Here is a 22285-nt window from a genome sequence, read left to right as displayed (position 1 = left end):
AAATTAGCAGGGGATTAAAAGTCTAATCTGTTGTGGAGGCTCGGACGCGCAGGCACACGTGTCACCAATCGGTGCCAACTTGGCAAATTTCTGGCAAATTTGGGAATGGAAAACTGCTGAAAGGACTTAAATTGCATCATGAGAATAATATGACGAGCAAAAATGTAATTAAACCAAGTGTATGGGACCAAAAGTGAATTCCCCTAAAGTTAGGGGACCGAAAATGTAATTCCGACAACCTTAAATCCCATCATCTTCTTCGCTTTGTCGCAACATCAAAGTCTCTCTCTCTCTCCTCTCTTTCTCTCTCTACTGTGATTCTCTCTATCCATTGCGGCATTCTATCCACTGACAAGGAAACCTGAGTCAAGCTTTTCTCCTTCCAATGGCGAACTCGAGTCGTCCAAAAGCTTCGACTTGTCATGGCGGGCTCGGCGTTTCAACTTCCTCCTTCGCTCAGCTGTGAGCCGTGAAGCGTGAGCTTTCCTCCGGCGGCGGCGGCCATGGACGTCTCTGAAGCTCTGCCTCGCCCCAACCTTCGCCACCTCTTCGCTCCCAACCCGTCTCCTCTGCTCTGCTCGTAAGTGTCGAAGCTCGTCTTGAGTTTTTCCGGTACCGACGCCGGTGGTGGAGTGTGTAATGGCGCGAGAGGTCGTCCGTCTCGCTGTCCTGTATCCGGGGATGAAATCTTTGGCTTGTTAGTCGTTTAGCCGGAATTCAATTGGAGCTTCTACTGCGACATGTTTGAGCATTTTACTGATGCTCTCTTTCTCTAAAAATGTGTGTGCCTTTGGCCGCTCTGGATATTTACGAAGCCGCACAGCGAGCGCATAGCGACCTTTTCTTTCTCGTTTTGCTTGAATGATTATGGAGTTCGTCGAATGAGGAATTTTTCCGCTCAAGCTTTTGATATGAGGAGCCCTTAGTGTTCTGTGCATGGTTGTCGCTGAATACTTCTACGGCTTTGACTGAAATTGCAATTGCATGTAATAGTAATAACAAATTGAGGGTGGCAGTTCATTTGTAAGAAGTGCATTTTGAAGAGCCAGCGATGGTTCCCTTCAGAAGATGACTTTGGGATGCTTTCATGGGAAACATCCTCGAGATCATATTTTCTTTGGATTTTAACAATCGAATAAGCTTGGGATTTGTATGAGATGGTAGTTGGAGAACACTGGAAAGTGTTTTGTTTGCTAAAAACATGTCCTTTTCTCACAAAAATGTGAATTTACTGCGTGCGCTTAATTAGTCGACAATTGCTCTTTCTCTCTCTCTCTCTCTCTCTCTCTCTCTCTGTGCATGTGTGCATGTGTTGTGGGCGCATGTGCAGGCACTTGTTAACAGTATGAAAGCCATTGACGTTGGATTAATGCTGAACCAGGTCTATGTGCTGGCATCCACAATACGAAAATGTTTTGGGACATACTATTCGCACAGGAATTAACAATTTCTGCATGAGATCAGCTATAATGCATACAAGGAGAGGTAAAGTGCCACTCGCATTCTTTGCTTTTCTTTTTTGCCTTTTGGTGCCGGATTTTTGTTAATCTAATCTAACAAATAGTATGTTTGAGCGTTAGCAATCTATAAGATACCAGTGCTGTCGTTCTTCTCTTTTTCATTAAGATGGTTGCTTATGGCTAAGTTTTTGGTGTTCTCCCATGTCCATAGAGAAGAACCTTATAAACGGTACATTTGGAAGGAAGACCTCTTGTTCTTTTTCGAGTGGTGTCAGTTTTGCTCATTAGAGACATGGAAGAAATTCGAGTGTGAGCGTCCTTGATTCTGTATCATGGATAATTTATGATCTCAAAAGTGTTTATCAATCTAAGCAATTTAAAGGAGCTTTGTCCCATTAAACCACTTTCTAAACTTCAAAATTTTCTTGATCTCACGTTTGGGGTCTATGTAGATCTTGTGATGATTACTGTCTGCTTGAAAAGTTTCTACCTAGGTAATTAGAGTTTCTAGCACTAAGTTACTTTACGTATTGAAAAAATTACTACCACACTGAGATAGTGTTATTGGATACCTGGGCATGTTTGCTTGTGTTCAACTTATTGGACTAATTTATTCTTCGAGAGCCTTGTTTACTAGGAAAAACTTATCAATAAAAATTGCAGGTGAAAGAGTTGCTGTTAGCTATATAGTTTCCAAGATGAACTAAATGGACTTCATGTATTAATTCATAGAGATACACCTTTCCCGATCTTTTTATTTAGCTGTTTGGGATGAATACTTTGGAGAGACTGAGGCAGGTCTATCTCATTCCAAAATCCAGGGAAGTCCTCTATTACTTCTCAGAGCTACTGCAAGGTGGTTTGGACTGTTGAAGCAGAAGTAGCAGATGATCAACTTCTGTATCTAGCTGGTGATCTTATGGAACTAGGCTTCTGGGAACCCCAAATGGCCATACCAATGTCTCCAACTCAACACACCAACTTTTGGAAGGCTGAAGTCAAGGTAATTGTCACTAGATTGAAAACAATAAATTTAGTTGGCAAGTATCGAAATTGAAGTGTTGCCTGCTTAACAATATAGAATCGTGATTCTCTTGTTGAGTGCCTTAAGTGATCTGCCTTCACTTTTCAATTTACCTCTGGTGAGTTAATTGGTCTCTTGAGAGAGTGATGATTGATAAAGGTTAAGGAAGTAGTTGTTTCAGGGGCTTTTCTTCTTGTGCTTAATTTTTCTGTGTGTTCATTTTATTCATACTTTGATGGCTGAAAATTGGAATGAAACAGCAAACTTTCTGTCTGTCAAAATCAATAGGTCAGACTTTTCTAAGTAATAGCAATCAAATCTTTTTCCATCAGATTGCTTGCGGGGTTAGTTTTAAATATAACTATTTCAAGAAAGGAGCATCATGGCCTCCTTATGATACTGTTTGGCGGTCTGGGCCTGAATTTTCTCTTGTCGTCCCTCAACATTACGAACAAGATAAGAATATTGTCGTGAGGGATTCATGGAAGGAGCTCGGAACCGGAAGTAGAATACCCTCAGCTCATTTATGGGGCTCATTGATAGAGGAAATTTACCTGCCAATTGAGCCTTTGACATCAACTGTGCCAAGAGGTATTATCTTTTTCTTGAATAGATTGTTACTGTAAAACTTCCTTACGGTGCTTCTGAACACTCAAATGCTTCCAGTGGCTTATCAGATGAAGATGAAATTGTCAGATGCCTGGGAACTGATCTGCTGGAGGCGGAAAGATCCTTAGATGTAGAGGTCAACCATGAGAGTTACTCCAATAATAAACACATGATAAGTAATACGCAGAAGGGCTATGTTTCTGCTACTTTTATCTCTGAAAGACAGCAAGCTATTGAGGAGCCCTGGCTCATCTCAACTCTTCCTAGTCATATATCGAAGGGTATGGATTTTGATGTACCTACAGAGAGTGGCAGCGTGGAAGATGAGTTTACTCTAACAGAGTCTGAAAATCAGCATTATCAAGACGCTGGTGAGTTGTTGGCAGAAGAAGGAAAGCATCTAGTTTCAGTTGAGGATTCTATTTCTACTGTTATATTAATCAATTCCTCAATATGCACAATGCAAAGAATAGCAGTACTGGAAGATGGGAAGCTAGCTGAGTTACTTCTGGAGCCTGTTAAAACTGATGTACAATGTGATAGTGTGTATCTAGGTATCGTCATGAAACTTGTTCCACATATGGGTGGTGCTTTTGTCAACATTGGCAATTCGAGACACTCCCTTATGGATATCAGGCATAACAGAGAACCTTTTGTATTTCCTCCATTTCATCAACAAACAAGGAAAACAAAACCAAATGGCTCAGAGCACGAAGCTTTTGAAGGTCATCCACTTAATCATGGAGATATCCATGCACTAGATAATGTTGAAAGTATTGATGATGTCACAGAGATTTTCTCCCACGACGCTTCAGGAAAAGCTGGGCATGATGACTATGAGGAAAATGAATACGAGGATGATTTTGATGCTACAGAATCCTTGAATGGATTTTCGAATGGTAGTCTGTTGCATATAGATGAAGTTGGTGTGGCTGCTGGTATAGAGGATGGTGTTGGTGGAACCAACAAACATCAACAGGGTGAGTCTCTCGAAGGTTTTCTTCCTATTGAAACAGCAATTGCCACTAACTCTGAGAGATCTAAACTTCAAGATGCAAAGGACGCTACTCTTACATCTGCTGGGGATAATAAGTGGAGTAAGGTCCGGAAGGGCACCAAAATTGTTGTTCAAGTAGTCAAAGAAGGACTAGGCACAAAAGGTCCCATGTTGACTGCGTATCCTAAACTGAGGAGTAGATTCTGGGTGGGTTCTCCATCATATTTCATCTAGTCTGAATAGACTCTGTTGAGCTATTGTTTTGCGATATCTAATTTGCTTCAACCTCTATTGGTTTGCAGATATTGATGACTCAGTGCGATAGGATTGGAGTGTCAAAAAAGATTAGTGGAATGGAACGTACTCGATTAAAAGTTATAGCAAAGACTTTGCAGCCGCGAGGTTTTGGTTTGACTGTGAGGACTGTTGCTGCTGGTCATTCTTTAGAGGAATTGCAGAAGGATTTGGAAGGTTTGCTTTCAACCTGGAAAAACATAATGGAACATGCAAAATCTGCTGCTCTTGCTTCAGATGAAGGTGTTGAAGGAGCCGTTCCTTCTATTTTGCATAGGGCTATGGGTCAAACACTCTCAGTGGTCCAGGACTATTTTAACGAGAAGGTCACTGCCCTCTGCACCTGTATTATTTTAAATTACGATTTGTGGACATCATTTTTAATCTAATTGCATAAATTATACTAATCAAGACAAAGTTTCTGATCCACTTCTAGGTGACAAAAATGGTGGTCGACTCTCCAAGGACTTTTCATGAGGTATTGCTGAGTAAATGCGAAGCATGTTTTTGGTGAATTATGCATGCTTTTCTTTACTGGGCTGCTAATTGGATGGAATAGCATGGTAGTTTTCCCTGTTTCTGTGAGGTTCTGGATATGGGGAAAATATAGGTGATTACTCCTTCATATATAGATCGAGCACATCTCCTGATATCATTTAGAAGCAACCTGATCCATGTTGATATTGTTATGAACATATTAGTGGTTAAGATATCTCTATGCTATGAGATTTCTTATGATGATTTACTGAGCAAAACACTGTTTCTGTGCTGCTGTTTTACGTGGAACTGAGATGATGGTCGAAAAGCAATATGTGGCAGTGATTTTGTCTAAGTTGCTTCATAGTGCTTTGTTTATCTGGTTGGAACTAATTTTATTAGTTGCTTCTCACGATGAGGATAGTCTTTGCTATCCAATAAGGAGTATGGACTTTCTCTAACCTAAAAAGTATAAGCTGTCTCTTGTACTTTCAGGTTGCCAACTATCTTCAAGAAATGGCTCCATATCTTTGTGACCGAGTTGAGTTGCATGATAAAAGAATTCCTCTTTTTGATGAATTCAACATTGAAGGGGAGATTGATAATATCCTGAATAAAAGGTGAGTTCCATCCTGATATTACCTGGTTTAGGATTTTAAATGAAGAACTCAAATATGCTATACCTTTTTTTTAGAATTATTACTATAAGTTAAGTGGTTTATATACACTAGTATAACCAAAGATGTGTTGTAAGGCAGTACAAATTTGTTGCATGAGTTGAGCTTCTGCAGATAGAGTTTTCTCCAACTATTTGGTAGGTGAGAGTGAATTGCATTTTTGGATGATTTAGAGGATTGCAATTGGTAAAGTGTTGGAAAAGAGGAGGATGCTATCAATTATCCCTATTACGTTTTTATGAGATAATTGGAGGGAGGGAAATCTAGGGCTTTTGAGAATCAAGAATTTGAGTTTTCAAGTGCAATTAAAATTAGATGCAATATTATCTTGTGTATTACCTTTTACAATATATATATGCATAAAATCCAACTACTCCATTGGACTCAGGAGCTGCTCGAGTCAAGTACTGTCAATATGTGAGCTCAAACTTGGTTTGGTACTTGAGGCACTTTGATCTTAATGACAAATTGAGTCAAACTCAGATTTTCAGTGTCAATGAGTTGAGCTCTGGCTCATTTGTACTGTAGATGCAGCGTCCTTCGTCAACCACATCTTGCATGGCTACTGCATAATATTTCTTCTTAAAGAGTCATTGATCAGCTGAGGTATAAGGACAATTGTAGTGCCGTCACTTTCGTACAACACTCACTTTGGCTTCATAAATTTTTCGAGTGATTATTTAAGCGTCATAACTGTTAAAAGCAGATCAATTAGGTTACATTGGCAGTTTTCTTCCCAAAATCCTACGAGGCATTAATGTTCGGTGGGCCACATCAGATGATTTAATATTAGATAAATGCCACATAGGATAGCCAAAGAAAAGTGCCCATATAATTTAAGTGATCAATTTATTGAAGTTATGATGCTCAAATAATCACTTGAAAAGTAATGGCACCAAAGTGAGCTTCAAATGAAAGTTATGGCACTGTCAGTGTCATTTTCCCATCAGTTGACTATTGAGGGGAAAAACTAGGAATTGGTAGCGGACTAGATTTCAAACTCAAATAAGATGTTGGAGGGTCCATTGAAAATAGAAGCTTAAAGTATTAGGAAAGCCAACGATAATTGTATATTGAAAATCCACTGGCAGAGTTGAGGGATAGGAAAGAAAGTCCAAAGATGGATGCTCATAGGGTAATTATTTCTCATCAAATGCATTTATACGACGAGCAATCTATTGGATCATGGAGGAAAAAATTACTCGTGATAATCTTCCTCTTTTATGTATTCATTTCTTGTATATTATTTGCAGCCTTAAAGATAATAATCTCATACTCATGTTTGGTTAAACTTGCTTCACTTTCGTACAATCTCAGGGTTCCACTTGCTAATGGGGGTTCCCTGGTGATTGAACAAACTGAGGCTTTAGTCTCTATTGATGTGAATGGCGGTCATGGGATGTTTGGACAGGGAAACTCACAAGAAAAGGCAATTCTTGATGTAAACCTTGCAGCAGCTAGACAGGTGCTTTGGATACTAAACTCTTATTGCAAGTCTTCGTGTACATATTGCAAAATGAAATGTTTTCAGTTTTCTTTTGCCTATTCTTCATTACAGTTCTTGCGTAGTATCTTTTTTATCCAAAAGCAAAACAAACTTCTTATATATTATCCTCAAAGAAAATGAAGAGGAAAGATGGGGTGCTTTGAAACGACTTTTTCTAATGCAGTTAAAACGCTTAAAGAACATGCAATTTCACCCGAGTTCTATCTACTTAAACATAGTATGACTATAGAGAAGGATAGAGAGTATAAAACACGATGTAAAGTTGGTTGGCTTGTATTCAGTCCTTTGTTGACCATCAGGAGCTTATGTATTCAAGATTCACGGTTTCGATTTTATCTAGAGATAGCACAAACCTTTGATGCTCGACTTGAATGCAAAGCAATGTCTCGTCATACATCAATAGGAAGCCACAAGGATCAGAATGGTATCTCTCCAATATAGAGCAAATAAAAGTACTAGACAGTGAGACTGATATAGGAGTGGATGTAATGCTAGAGTTAATAAGCATATGAAGTTTTTTCCATCTATAAGTTTGCTTTTCATCTAGATACTAGTTATTCTGAGTAGTTAGTCTCCATTTATGCAATCTTTATTTAGAGGCCAAAGTATGTTAGATGTCAAGGATAGTGGTTTTGGTCAAGACAAATTTATTCAAGATCGCTCTAGATTGGATTTTACCAAAGTACATGTTACACACCAGGACATGCCTCATGGGTCCTGCTCATAAGTATGACACTGTCAAGTAGATACAAGCTAAAATTATTTGGCATTCCTGTTATTGTTCACATGTAGTTCTCTTAACACGACTCATCTTTTCATCTGAGTTGTCATTAGCGTCTGGTCTGTTTAGTACTATAATAACAATTATTATCGTCTTCCTACTGTCGTCATCTTTGTGATCATCATCGTCATCATCTTTTTATCATCATCAGCACAGTAAGATAGTTTTGTTACTATGGTCATGCATATCTAAGCTTTATTCCCAGCTCTGATATCTTAGAGGCATAAGCATGGTTAGTCTAATAATATTTTTCTTTGTCCTGGTTCCTGAATCAACTACTGAAGTCATGGGTGATTATCTAGGCATAATAAAGGGAATGTGTTCTATTTTGGCAAAAGCTAATGCCGTAGCTGTTCTTGGTACGTTTCAGATTGCTAGGGAGTTAAGACTTCGGGATATCGGCGGCATTATTGTGGTAGACTTCATTGATATGGCAGACGAATGTAAGCGATCTCTCTCTCTCTCTCTCTCTCTCTCTCTCTCTCTCTCTCATGCTCACTCAATCGTGCCCCCAATGATGTTTCTGATAGTCCATTCTTTATTTAAATTTAGCTCCATATGCTGAAACTAGCAGAACTTGATTTGCATTTTTTCCTGAATAAGTTAGCTCTAGGAATACCGTGTCTAGCTATAGTTTACTGCGTAGTATATTATAGTACATTAACCCATTGAAACTATTCAAGTCATATTAATGATTTAATTACTGAAAGATGCTTTTTGGTGAGGTGATATATTGAGAGGACAGTATAAAATTCTCCAGAGAAAAAAAATATTGATGTTGCCGCAGATGAAAGTACTCATTTATGTATGGGACTGAATACCAGATTAAAAACAAGCTAATTTTCAATTGCCGACTCAGTGCGCCTGTGTATTATCAGGAGTGAAGATTGGGTCATGTTTAAGGTGCATTCAGTCTGCTGTTTCTGTTGAAAGAGTAATAGTATTTTATTGTTAATGGCTCTTCTCATTGTTTCTTATTGAGAACAATTGCTTCCTTCAGCAAATAAAAGGCTAGTATATGAAGAAGTGAAGAAGGCTGTGGAGAGAGACCGTTCTTTGGTGAAAGTATCTGAATTGTCCAAGCATGGACTCATGGAAATAACCAGAAAGAGGGTAGGTGGCTCTCTTATGCTTGCAATTTTACTAACATGCTTTTGGAAAGAAGTGCTTTGAGTATCTTTGGTACGGTCCTCTTGGTCACAGGGTGATATTTATCATTTGGTTTTTGTGCGTTGCTATCCTACAACATCCATTAGTTGATCATCCAAACAAACGCCACACTTTTATGGTTGCATACGTTGTTGGGGTTCAGCGTCCACAAATTTGTCTTGCTGATGTGTGCATAACGTGGGCAGGTTCGACCTAGTGTCACTTTTATGATAAGTGAGCCATGTACTTCTTGTCATGCTACTGGGAGAGTAGAAGCTCTAGAGACTTCATTCTCAAAGATTGAGCAGGAAATTTGCCGTTTGCTGGTGAGTAACATATCATGCCTCATGTTCATTTCTATATACTTTTGAAGCATGATAAACTAGATATATGTTGTAAGACTCTGCTGCCTGGAAAAAGAAAAGGAACTTACCAAGTTAAGTGCTTCCAGGGCTTCGATATGTTTCAGGGATGGAACTATTTGAGTATATTCAACCCGTATCATGATTTGTGACTGCATCAGATTTTTGACTGGTCATCCTTGCATTTTGATTTTTATTGGTACAGGCTGCCGCGGAGCCAAAAGCTGATCCTGAGGACCCTAAGTCCTGGCCAAGACTTGTGCTAAGGGTTGACAATCACATGTGCAACTACTTGACCTCTGGAAAGAAGACCCGGCTTGCATTTTTGAGCAGTTCTCTTAAAGTTTGGATTCTTCTGAAGGTATGCCCTGTCTTTAAGTGTTCTTTCAACCATAATGCAATCCTGAGTCAAAGGTCGAGAAGATTGTCGTGGCATAACTTCTCTAAATTTCTTTTAGCTGGAACGATAAATCACATCTGCTTGGACTTCCATTAAAAGCAAGCACTTGTCATATGGTTCGCTGAGTAGTCGTTTTGGCAACGAAAAGTTGTCAATGAAATGGGGGAAAAGGAGAAGTTTGAAGATTAACGTACGCCTTTTATTGCTGTAGAGATTTAATGCTTTTACGACCATGTCTTTTTCCTTTTATACACGTGGCCTTTAATTGTCTTGTGATGCTATAAAAGTACAAGAAACAATAGTCTAACCCTTCAACATGATGTTGGCTACTTTGACATGGCCATATCTCTGTCTTTGATATTCATAATTTCAGTTTTATCCATGTATTCAAGATCGTTCACCTTTATCATCCAAAAAATAAATTCGCGGAGGCCTTTTGACTTTAATCACTACCAAAAAGTCACATTCTAAGGAGTGCGCGGAGTCTGTCATTAAGAGTGTCCAAATCATGCAAGGTCGGGTAGAAAATTCCGTGGGTCAACGTGATAACATCAATCCTAAGACTGCAAAAGAAACATTATGTCTGTCTTTTATGACACCTTGACACATGTTAGATACAGATTACATCTATTGTAGGTTGTGAACAGAGCACTTGCATCTCCCCAAAAATATTTGATATGATCATGGAAGCTTATGAAAGATACATGAAAAGAGTTTGCTGGTCATTATCTCTTCTTTCTTTCTTTCTTATTTTTTTAATAATTTTTACGCTAATCAAATGGCTCAGGTTGCTAGAGGTTTCACCCGGGGTGAATTTGAAGTGAAGCCATTCGGCAATGACAACAAGGTGAATAAGAATCAGCATCAGGCTACCATTCCGATTCTACGGTCAAAGGAAAGAAGAGCCAAAGATTCAGGGAAACAGGTGACTATAATTCCAGTGAAGAAATGGAAAACTCGTCGATAGCACTTGCCCGGAGAAATAATTATCTTATGCAGACAGAAGTCGAGCCTTCCCGGGTGCAAAGTGGCAGAGGAAAAAGATCTGCGATTAATTCATTCTTTCGGAGGATACTTTGTGCCGCAAGCCAATGCTTAGAGCAGCCAATGAGATCAACATATTGAATGTTCGAACTCATGGCCATAGGCTATGATGCCGGATGTGGAATGAAGTGCGTTGGTTCATGGAATCGATACGGTGAAAAGGGTCGGAATGATAAGTTAAGAATGTACATATTCTGATTGGAAATTTTTTTAGCAATTTTGCTTGTCAGAGTATTGTATTTTTCACTGGTGCAAAAATAATGTTAATTACCAAAATTTATGAATGAGAATGGCTTCCCCCCGCATCAATTTACATTTGTCATCATTGAAAAAAAAGGAGATTTACGTTTCTGGCTGAAAAATAGGAGAGATGAGTTCCTTTGATACAAAGAATCCAGTGCAAAATAAAAATTCCAATTCTACAAGTACACCAAAAGAAAAAGAAGGGAGGAGATTGCACGATCAATGTCAATTATGAATTGTATTGAACAAAGTAATAGCTAAAACTGAGCAAAGAATTGGAGACATCCCCTTTTTATTCATTACAAAAAGCTAAGCTGACAGACATTAGCTCACGGTTATAGAGATCTTCCTACGCCTGTCCCTCGGGCCTATGCAGCTATGCTAATCGGGGTTTAATGCCTATTACCTAGACCCCATTGTAAGGTACATTGGCACACTGCCAAGCGCCAATCGGCTTTTGAAAACACTAGTACGATATATGGTAGCCATTGCCAAAGAGAAAATCTAGGGATCACTCGGATGAACAAATGGGATTTTATCCAAGTTGCAAACGCGGCCCTCCTCGTGCAGCATATGAAAGAAGCAATTGGAAAGAATCCATCCAGAGCATACCGGACAGTATGAGCTGGCGAGTATATCAACTGACAAAAACCTGAGGATGCGAAAGATTGACTAAGACAACAGCACCCGAGCTCACGACAAATGGAAGATCCTTGAAAGAACCAACACTAGGACAACATAATTGAAGCTAAAACCTTTCAATCTTTAATGCTACCAACTTACTAATGTTAGGTTTTTCAAGATGAAGAAACAGAGATAAACCAAGAAAGCAAAACTTTTCTGAGACTTTTGAAAGAAGTGGGATGGGGAATAGAAGAAGCTAATTTGAAATCAATAAAGCTGGGCGATTATCCGCTACCAAATAGATTGTTATCTTAAGCCCGACTGCCACACAGGTCTACTAGCATGCAATAACCGTAGGAACACCAATTCTCTCGATCTAAAGTGGTAAGTGAGGATATGGAGATGGTACCTCTTATCTACACATAATGCAATAGAAGATCCGAGGAGGAATTCTTTAGTCTACAGCTCTGTCCAAGATGAACGTCCCCAAAAACATACCTGCACCACCATGAACCCGAGACGATGAATATTTGCAAGGACAAAAGAAGAAAGGCATGCTCAATAAGGCATAGCGGTTTAATAAAAAAGACACCTGTATTCGCAATATTTGGACCATGCACACCGAGCTTTCCCATAGTCCCAGTAACAGTCATTGTCCCTCAGAGGTCCACGCTTAGCTGCCAAAATTTTTTTTAGTAAGTGGACATTCCTATGTGCAGCCTTGAGCGTGAACAGTAATTAATAAGACATGCATTCAAAACTGGTCGAGGGAGAGAAAATACCCTTTGTAACAAATTTTGTTTTTGCTTCAGGATGGATATCATGCCACATCTGAAGCCAAACTTCCCTCATTAATACTGGGGACCTCACGATATTCCTGTGATTTGCTACACTAATATAGCGTCAATTTACTATAACTGAATTGCCCAGATAAGATGGCATATACAGTTGACAAAAAATGACTTGCACTGATTTAACGTACATATGTCATGCTTCAACTCTTATACTATATTTATGCATGAAATAGAATATTTCACTGACGAATGAATAAGATCATACTACAGCAGCACTGTACGTACTTTAAAATATTCCGAATAGAAAGTAAATCAAAGGCTAACCCCCCATGATTTAATGATTACATGAAACTCGACGGCATCTTATTTAGCTAGGTAACAGAAAACAGAGTGAATGAATCAGTGAGACCAAAATCCAAGTCTAAAGCTTTGAGAAGGATGATTTGCCAGTTGGGCCAGCCACTGTGCAAGGTGTAGGAACCTCTTTCATGAAGTTCATAACTTATCAATCAAGTGTCATCCAAACTTAACTAGAGCTCATCTATCTTCAAGGAAAGAGAAACATCAAAATTATCATAAAAAGTGGAATCTAATTGGTATGGGCATGTGCTCTACTTCAGCTGCAACTAAACTAAGTGTCCGTGTAATTTAAATCCCAATTTCTAAAGGAAAGGAATATTCTTTTTTCTACAGTGGTTCTTCTTAAAAACTATAATGATAAATTTACTAGAAATAATCATTAATATCATTTCAGTTTTTATTCATTATCATTTTCATGAAAAAGTACCAATTATACGTTCTTCAGGTGGTAGCTGGTGACCGGCCAATAACAAAGTACTAGTTGGTGCAGTGCGCTAGGCATTGAAAAACCCATTCTGAAGCCAGATGTCCTTAGTCAACTCATCTATCAGCCAAACTCAAAAGGTCATATCAGTGTGTGAATCACCTTTATCAAGCTCCCAGACTGCTGTTGTCCTTCCTGGAATGCTTTCACCATCTTCATAATAGGTTATGTATTTGACCCTAGGAGATCTTGTCATGTTTGGAACAATATCTTCATCATAATGATGCTCCACATTCAATTCCACTTGGACATCTGAACCATCATGCTCAGACTGCAAATTCAGAGAGGCACATAAAATTAGCTCTTTGGTAACTACTTTATCATGCTGTAGCATGTGAGGTATGAGAAACTCCAATGTATATTAGTCTAGCCAGGCTACATGATGACTATTCCTGTGAAATTCAACATCATGAGTGTAGATTGTTGAGTCCATGAAATATATCAAACTCCAGAAAAATGGACCACAAACTCAATATTTTACTTCAGTGCCCATCAGGTTCATGCTTACAGAATTTGGAACAATCCAATGCAATTGTAAGCAATGAATATTACTACCATCTGTCAAATTGTTCGATATTCCTTGTTCAAATAAATAATTAGGTTATCTTCATTCTAATCCTCAACATGCACCAAAAGTAGGATCATCTAATAAAATTACCAATTTCATATGGAAACTTGAAAACTACAAACGTGAATTTAGGCCTAATTCCCTAACAAATCTCAAACTTTAGGTACAGTCCAAAATCTGTTTTGAACCTCTTCCTTTGTCTAAAAAAAAACCCCAAACTTTAGATTCAGTCCCAAATCTGCCCCAAGCTTTTTTTTTGTTTAAAAAAAACCGCAACTGTATGTCCAATCCTAAATCTGCCCTTGTTAGCCCTCCGTCCAAAAATCATCATTAATCATCCCTAATTTCCTTAATTTTCACATCAAAGAACCGTTTTGTTTTGAGATAATTTTCTATGTCACCTTATTGATGTGGATTTGTTATGGACGTGGAAATGCCACGTCAAACAACTAATGACAATTTTACGACGGAGGGTTAATGAGGGCAGATTTGAGACTAATTGGAAGTTGGTGATTTTTTTAGACAAAAAAAGTTTCCCTAATATTCCTAATTTTCATATCAAAGAACAATTTCGTTTTAGAGATAATTTTCCACATCACCTTGCTGATGTGGATTTGTTACAGACGTGAAAATAACACGTCAAGCAACTAATGGTGATTTTTGGATGGAGAGTTAATGGGGCATATTAGAGACTAGATTGAAATTTGGTGAATTTTTTTAGATAAAAAAAGTTTGGGCCAGCTTTGGGACTAGAGTAAAAGTTGGTGATTTTTTTTAGACAAAAAAAAGTTTGAGGCAGATTTGGGACTGAACCTAAATTTTAAGATTTTTTTTAGACAAAAAGAAAAGTTCAAGGTAGAATTTTTTTTTTTAATTTTTTGTTCGAACGGGGCAGAATTGGGACTGGACCTGAAGTTGGGTTTTTTTAGACAAAAAAGTTCAGGGCAGAATTGGGACTATACCTAAAGTAGAAGGTTTTTTAAAGGCATTAGGCCCGTGGATTTATGTATGAAAGAAACTAAAAACAGAAATACACCAGTCACTGTCGCTGGTACCTGAGGTGCTCTTGTAATGTTTATTCTGTGACCAAGCCAATTCTTGCACGAAGAGAGAGAATAGTATGATACCTGTGAATCGCTAGATCATTTGCATTAAAAAATGTTTTTTTTTTACTTGATAAAAACTAAGAAAAAGGCTTACCGTCTCATCACCACTTGTAGCTCCTGGATTCCCCTCGACCTGATTCCCCGACCTATTTAAATGGTAAAAAGTGCATCAAAAGCACAAATAAAAGCATTACTAATGAATTCAGGTGTAATAGAGTTGGGCACATCATGCGAATGATACAAATTATTATCCTAGATTTTGGATGTGACTGGTGTGTCAGCATACAATAGTGAAATGTCTCCAACACAGGAATACAAAAGGTATGGATGAAAATAGTGTTATAAGATCTAGTGTTGTACTCTAAGATTTGATTGGGAAAATCCTTAATCGCCCACAAATAACACTAGTTCAAATTAGGCCCTTCAAGGCTTCGTGTAAATCCCTGTTCTCATTTCGTGGTAATAGTTCTGCAACCTATAGAGGACATGCTAAACTTGGATATGATGTTTAGATCTAACTCAAGCGCTTATATTCTTTTTTAACAGCAAGTACTTATATCTTGACAAGTGTCTTCTGGTTAGACTAGGTGACTTTCTTCCAGAGTTATAGATCTATGAGAAGTGAACTTTCTATCAAGCATCAGAATTTATACTGTTAGCAGGGGCCAGGATAAAATTTGAAAGGAAAACCAACAGAAGATTCCTGTGAGAATTGGAACACAGCCACTAGATGCTCTTGAGTAGAATCATCACTAGTCAGAACAATAACACTCACCTTGACAGCAACGATCCTTCAAATTCATAAATGACATCAGTGATGATCCAGTTATCAGGGTAAGGTTTTCCACTTGGTGCAAAATAGTAACCAACCTGAGTACCATTATCAAGATATGTGTTGGCACAAAATCCAAATTAGTATATTAGGAAGCCAATTAACCAAATAAAAATTGTCGGCATGTATGAAACCCATAAACACTGTTTAATCCAATGCATCATAAATCCTTATGTTGAGAATGCTTCATACCTCAGTCTTGGAATCTATCCCATAGATACAAAAGACATTCTTTATAGGTGGCCTCTCCCAAGGTGTAAATGGATTTAAAACAGGATCACCATGATATGACCTGAGACAGCGAGCATCTGAAATTTTATCTAAGGGACAGAAAAATTATAGAAGTTGTTCAGTCACTAAACTTTTAACAAAGCAACCAGTTAAGAGATTCATTTTCAACCTAAAGTTTTTATGTTGGTTATGATGAACCGTATCCCACAATAGATCAATAAAGCGATAGCTAAGAAGTCCATATGCACTTTCAGGGGAATGAAAACAACCCAGAAAGGTAGAACATGAAGGCTGAAGCAACTAATTAACAAATTTATGGCGTGGAAGTTGCATGCTCTTATGTCGAAGTTGAGTCTCTGTCAAGGATCACAACAAGACCAGGGGTTGTATAGGGCAAGCGTCGTATGTCAGGATAGCAATGTACGACCTATACAGAAGCTGCAATGATTGAATGTATAGTGGCATTTACACCTTGAAAGGCAAAAAGTCTTCTCAAAGTGGAAAGGGCATTCCTCTGAGTACACTAAGGAACATTTCAGGTTCTAGAATATAACATGGGACGACCAAGATACTGACTGCATACATGACTACGAAGCGTTTGAAGGGCAACCTTGAGAAAGTAATGTTATAAGGTGAGCAACAAGACAAAGGAACAGAAAGGTTGTTGCTTCTAAATTTAATCATAAAGGGGATATGTATATATTGGAATAGATCGAGGGAACTCAGTCACTTTTATTATATTAAAGCCACGATAGAATGTTTGTTTACACTTAAGCAAAAGTAAAAACTACTTTTTTCGTTTTCTCTCCAAATTCCAAATATTATTCAAATCTCAGAAAATTATGAAAAAATTATATACGAATTACGTGTCGACATTCAAGCGTTATGAAAATTTCATAAGTTTCAGTTTTAAAAAAGAAGTGCATAAGTCACAAGATTTAAATTAAGCAAAAAGCAAAAGGTAAATGTCCATTAGATAGGAGTGTGGCAGATGCATAAACATGTCAAACTTTTCTTTCAATGAATCTAACATAAACGAAAATTTATCCTCGTTGAGTCCAAAAATTCGTCTTCATTGGAGAATAATAGGATACTTACTTTTGCAATTGGTGCAAAAGTCTCTTGCTATCTGGATCATAATCCTCAATTGCTTTGAAGAAGGTCCCATCTGATATTTCCCTGGCTGAAAAGGATAGCTGAGTAGGAAGGCCACATTCCATATTTGACAAATTGACATCGGCAATGTCTGAAACTGATGGGTAGGCATCAACTCCTGCCAAAGAAGAAAAAAAGCATAAGAGCCAGTGCATTTTCACCATACCATTAAAACGAGACTTTCAGCTCGTACCACGGTTGGAGGGAATTTCAATGTTTATTATATTTGTCGGCCATCCAGAATAGTTTGATCGATATTCTTGTTCATCACATTGATAGACATGATGACCTCTGCTGCTTCCCATAGAAAAATGCTTCCAGTATACCTTATCCGTCTGACAATACTTTGAAAATGGCATCATCCACAGAGAAGAAGCAAATGAATTGAACAACAATCTGGCCGTCCCCTGATGCCTTGCACGAGAATGACATAATAAAAATTTAAGATCTATAACAAAAGCTAACACGATTCAAATACATCCAATTGTTCTTGTTTTAAGTTTAGTAAAGCATATGAGCAACTTTGTAAAATAAGATGACACGATATATCTTATAGACATTTCAATTTTGGAAGGTTTAAGAAGCACGGAAATTAATAAGAACTACCAATGCAATACAAGCATTATCATGACTTAAAAATTCCTATTTAAACTTCATGAATTATTACAAGATAATTGGATTAGATTCAACACATATGCATTAGCATATGACCACAAAGTAAAAAGAACCAGAGAAGGGCAAGGGCTGTATCTACCTAAGATGTCATGATACAAAGTGCAGAGAAAATGAATGAGAAGCAACAGGGTTCTTTTTTGAGAAGTAAAAATCCAAATCATGAAGCACTCTACAATTGACGGGAACAAAGATCTAATCTACAGACATGTAGAAAAGAACATCTGGGAATTCAAATAAATATGAGAATATTTCTGTTAAACCTGCGTCACGGAAAGGAATCAATGCTTAATGACCTCGCATTCTATCATTATAGGCTGAACCAAATTAAAAAGGTGTCAAACACACAATAATTAGGACAGAGAGAAGCATATAAAGAAAAAGCTAGCAGGAACTTTTATATGAATACAGAATCACGTAGTTTGTATAACAGTCCTGCCGACTTAAAGAAAAATGAAGGCTGACCTCAGAAATAGGAAGACCGAATGTATATCCAGAAAGTGTTGCCTCAATTGTCTGAGTTGATCCAAGAAGCGGAGCCCCTGCAATGGAGCACAAAAGAAAGCCAAAGATGAATTCTTCTCTGCTTTCAGACTGCTATTTAGACTGATAATTAGCTTTCTGTAAGTTGACCATACCGACAGCGAAATAGGCATGTATGTGTTCATCAAGCCACTGAAGATACTGTTTTGGAGCAATTTCTAGCTTTAACCATTCCAGGAAGTAGCGGAAAACATTATTACCCAAGGAATGTGCAAAAACTAATGAGGGACCTCCACGAAGTTTTAGTGCAGTCTCAAACGTCAGCCTGTCACAGCAACAAAACATTATTTAAGGCATTCTTATGCCTGTAGGTATCTGTCTAGCGTAGCCATAACTGTGCTGGATGTGCCATTGTCCATGCGTTTGACAACCCATTTTAAATAGGCAACGACTCAAAGTGGGGTAAAGCAGCACGATAGAAACAGCTCTGAGCTGTGCAGTTGTGGAGGTGCTGCTGCGACGCATTTGACGAAAACAAAGCAAAAGCAGCAACACCCTTTGCAAAAGCTGTAGCAGCTGTGCAACACCTATACTAAATGCCATCCAAGAGCATTTCTTCCTTGTTGTATTTGCATTTAAAACAGCATTTATACATAATAGCATTGGAGTAATTTAGTATTTACCTAAAAAGAAAAAGGAAAACGAAGAGTTTGCCAAAGCTAGTCAAAATAGTCTTTCGTGATATCATTATAACTGTACATACTTCAGCTTGTGAAAGTAGAGATCTCTCTCCTCAAGCATCGATGGTGACAATCTCCAATCATATGGAACAGCAATGATAGCATTCGCCTCAATACCAAATTCAATGCACCACTTTACCCAGTCCTTCCATACCGACGAAAGAGGACCTATAGAAAAAAAAAAACTTTCACCAAAGCATTCTTTACTACCAAAAGCACGCAACTAACATAATGAGAAAGTAAATAGGCACAAGGATAAGGCATGTTGCCAAAGCACAAAACGAAAGGTCCAGGAAAGCACCTGTGATATAACCAGGATCAAGTTCTGTAATTGCTGAAAGACCACTATCCGGCCGTGATTTACATTCAGGATGATCTGTTTGATTATAAGGGTCTAGAAGCATGCATTTAAGCCAACAGTTTACAGCAGAAAGAAGCTGCAAAAAATGTGTCCAATTAACTTTCAGTTTACCAGCCTTTCCGCACTAGCATATGGAGAATATCCAAATTATAAGGGTTAAGAGGTCAAGAACTTCGGTACAGGATTTAGTTTTGTGTCCAACCATAAATTCATGACGGAAAAGCACCAAGCAAGAACATTAGAATAAACTAACGTATAAATTTAAGAGAACAGGTGTCAGAAAAATAGAATTGCCCAATGCCACTCACACAAGACCAAGTTTGACAAAGAGCTCTAAGTCAGTCAACACTAAGCTTGGACTATAACTATAAATGTGCATATTGATCTTAGAGCTAATCGATTTACATTGATCCTAGAGGAGAAAAGAGACGGATTTCATAAGGAAAGAGAGGAAGCATCACAATCCAACTGGATAAAGCCCTAACAGGAAACTCATTGCAAAGATTCTTTTAACCTGATAACTATGCAGGATCCACAAAGCATTACACCAAGCCTCATGTTAGCTGCTTGGAATATCCTTGGATGCTCATCGCAGCAATTTGCGAATGACTGCATGGACGAGGGGGAAAAGAGGCACAGACAGGGAAGCAAATTTGGCTAGCTTGGCAGGTGACTGAACAGAGTTTGTTAGTCTATGAAGCAAAGAAGACAAGACATCACCCATCAATCAGATGAGTAATGACATCTATTGTTCTCGTTCCAATCACTCCTAAATTGTGTCCACTGCTTTCTCTTCTGCTTCCAATGCCTATCAATCCACGGAACACGATTCACAGGTTTTTCTAAAGAATGCCGTCACGTACTGAACAAAACACGAGTGCTCGATTGACGCATAATAGAAGCCGAACCTCGCTCATTCCGGCTCTGCCGACTCTAACAAGGAGCAAGAGATCAATAGTCTAAGCCAATAAGACAGTCGTCCCAGCCAAACTTGTCACAACAACACCGACACGCACTAAAACAATACTAGGAAACCCTGAGCGAAGGAACAATCAACGAACGGATAGAGCGACACCAAAACGTCGAAAGTTTACACACTCAGAACAAAAACGCTTGAAGTCAGCACATGCACACAAAAAACTCACGAAACAACGAAACTACACAGCAGAATCCGGGCACGCGTGACCTTGGTGGTGTCGAGCCAGACCAAGTCGAGGGGGTTGAAATCGAGCGGCGAGTAAGGGCAGTCGAGGATGGACCAGGCCCGGAGCTGAGCGGAGGCGAACCCCGGGATGATGATCCCGGAGAGCCTCTGCCTCTGCTTCGACCGTATCTCCTCCTCCTCCGTCGACGCGCCCGCGGCGGCGACGACGACCATCGCCAGCAGCAGGACCGAGGCGAGGAAGCGTACCCGAGCCGCCGCGGTCGCCGCCGCGGCCGCCGCCGCTCTCATCCCCTCGCCTCCCGAAGCCGAACCGCGCCGCCGGAGATCGTACGCGGAGGCCGAGGTCGCTCTCGCTCTCCGCTCGCCGCCGCCGCCGCCGCCGGAGAGAGAGAGAGAGAGAGGGGGGGAAGAGGAGTCGTCGGAGTTGGAGTGGTTGGTTGGTTTTCACTGAGAATCACTGGCAGGCGCGGCTTGACTTTTGACTCCTACCCGAATTTTCATTTCTTTCAGTTCGCCGACGCTTCAGGTCGGCGAGTTTCCGGTACGAAAGCTTGGTGCCTTTTCGGTTTTGTGACGTAAGCGAACGACGCCGTTATACATAGATCTTCTTTTAATGATAATGGCACGGACGGTCCATAAACTTTGGGGTGCCTCTGAATTTGATCCAAAAGTATAATGACATCTCACTACTTTTAATTTGTTTAATATCGTCCATGAGTGACCAGAAAAAGGAATGTCGTCTCTGAACTTTGGCTTAATGCGCAATGTCGTCCATAAACTTTTAATTTGTTCAATAGGATCTTTGAGCTATTAATGAATGTTCAATTTAGTCCTTAAACTATGTGAAAATGATAAAACAGAAGGACCACAATCAATAATTATCAATAGTTTAGGGATCATATTGAACAAATAAAAAGTTAAGATATGATATTGCACGTTGGGCCAAACTTCAAGGATCGTATTGAACAAATTAAAAGTCCTTAGACTTTTACATCATTATTCCTTTTCTTTTCACCGTATCAAAATGAAGAAAAAAGGCAACTCGGACAAAATGGCAATTTGATGAATTATCAGTTTGATGAGTAACTCTTCAATGGAAAAGTAAGAAGCTATAAATGATTATGGTTACTACTACGAAAAACCCCAAATTGGTATATCTGTGACAATTTTATCCCGAATTAATTTTTTGACTATCAAAAATCCCAAACTGATATACCTGTGATAAATTTACCCCGACCTATTTTTTTGACAATCAAAAACCCCACACTGATACACTCGTGACAATTTTAACCCGAACTAATTTTTTGACTACAAAAAACTCCAAACTGGTACAGTTGCGACAATTTTACCCTAAACTAATTTTTTGACTGCTAAAAAACTGGTATATTTGTTACAAATTTACCCTCTGCTAGTGTCCGTTAAATTGGATTAATATCACGAAAAATCACAAATTGATAAACTTGTGGTAAAACCCCAAACTGATACACCCGTCAATTACCACATGTCATCAAACTTAGCAATTTGACAGTAAAATTTAACGGAAACTAACGGAGGGTAAATTTATTACAAGTGTACCAGTTTGGGGTTTTTGGTGGTCAAAAAATTAGTTCGGGATAAAATTGTCATAGGTATACCGGTTTGAAATTTTTTGTGATAAAAAAAATAGTTTGCGGTAAATTTATTACA

At 38.7% G+C, this 22285-nt stretch overlaps 2 protein-coding genes across 5 annotated transcripts; one reads left to right on the top strand and one right to left on the bottom strand.

The window, feature by feature from the left end:
* Positions 1–296: 296 nt before the first annotated feature.
* LOC115677195 (ribonuclease E/G-like protein, chloroplastic) lies at positions 297–11083 on the top strand. 2 transcript variants are annotated; one of them, XM_030600306.2, is made up of 14 exons: positions 297–580; positions 1382–1485; positions 2282–2463; positions 2817–3075; positions 3162–4297; positions 4393–4710; positions 4821–4862; positions 5357–5481; positions 6856–7003; positions 8197–8269; positions 8827–8939; positions 9182–9301; positions 9543–9698; positions 10525–11083. In XM_030600306.2, exons 1-14 carry the CDS (start codon positions 504–506, stop codon positions 10702–10704), a joined length of 3033 nt encoding a protein of 1010 aa, XP_030456166.2. In that variant the 5' UTR covers positions 297–503; the 3' UTR covers positions 10705–11083. The 2 variants fall into 2 exon arrangements, with proteins under 2 accessions (XP_030456166.2, XP_030456169.2); XM_030600309.2 differs by lacking the exons at positions 297–580; positions 1382–1485; positions 2282–2463 and having other exon boundaries at positions 2936–3075; positions 3151–4297.
* Positions 11084–11235: 152 nt separating this feature from the next.
* LOC115677196 (phospholipid--sterol O-acyltransferase) lies at positions 11236–21054 on the bottom strand. 3 transcript variants are annotated; one of them, XM_030600310.2, is made up of 16 exons: positions 20621–21053; positions 19375–19510; positions 19097–19241; positions 18489–18658; positions 18316–18392; positions 17372–17585; positions 17122–17296; positions 15985–16084; positions 15736–15830; positions 15055–15106; positions 14910–14981; positions 13389–13557; positions 12431–12535; positions 12241–12325; positions 12058–12146; positions 11236–11676 (listed from the first exon to the last, which is right to left on the bottom strand). In XM_030600310.2, the coding sequence occupies exons 1-15, from the start codon at positions 20885–20887 to the stop codon at positions 12065–12067; spliced, it is 1944 nt and encodes a 647-aa protein (XP_030456170.2). In that variant the 5' UTR covers positions 20888–21053; the 3' UTR covers positions 11236–11676; positions 12058–12064. The 3 variants fall into 3 exon arrangements, with proteins under 3 accessions (XP_030456170.2, XP_056172388.1, XP_056172387.1); XM_056316413.1 differs by lacking the exons at positions 11236–11676; positions 12058–12146; positions 12241–12325 and having other exon boundaries at positions 12444–12540; positions 20621–21054; XM_056316412.1 differs by lacking the exons at positions 11236–11676; positions 12058–12146; positions 12241–12325 and having other exon boundaries at positions 12444–12525; positions 20621–21054.
* Positions 21055–22285: the final 1231 nt, after the last annotated feature.

Source organism: Syzygium oleosum, unplaced genomic scaffold (assembly GCF_021117445.2).
Source record: "Syzygium oleosum isolate NSW1041296 unplaced genomic scaffold, Sole_v2.1 Sole_v2.12, whole genome shotgun sequence".
Lineage (NCBI taxonomy): Eukaryota > Viridiplantae > Streptophyta > Magnoliopsida > Myrtales > Myrtaceae > Syzygium > Syzygium oleosum.
This window is presented reverse-complemented; position numbering and strand designations above follow the sequence as displayed.

Bases quoted from the DNA above. Each gene is read 5' to 3' on its own strand.
- LOC115677195 (XM_030600306.2), top strand. From the start codon at position 504: ATGGACGTCTCTGAAGCTCTGCCTCGCCCCAACCTTCGCCACCTCTTC. The intron at 4,863-5,356 runs GTATTGCTGAGT...TTGTACTTTCAG, and splicing joins CTCCAAGGACTTTTCATGAG to GTTGCCAACTATCTTCAAGA. The intron at 9,699-10,524 runs GTATGCCCTGTC...CAAATGGCTCAG, and splicing joins AAGTTTGGATTCTTCTGAAG to GTTGCTAGAGGTTTCACCCG.
- LOC115677196 (XM_030600310.2), bottom strand. From the start codon at position 20,887: ATGAGAGCGGCGGCGGCCGCGGCGGCGACCGCGGCGGCTCGGGTACGC. The intron at 19,511-20,620 runs GTCACGCGTGCC...CATTTTTTGCAG, and splicing joins TCTGGCTCGACACCACCAAG to CTTCTTTCTGCTGTAAACTG. The intron at 15,831-15,984 runs GTATGAAGCATT...AATGGTACTCAG, and splicing joins GGATAGATTCCAAGACTGAG to GTTGGTTACTATTTTGCACC.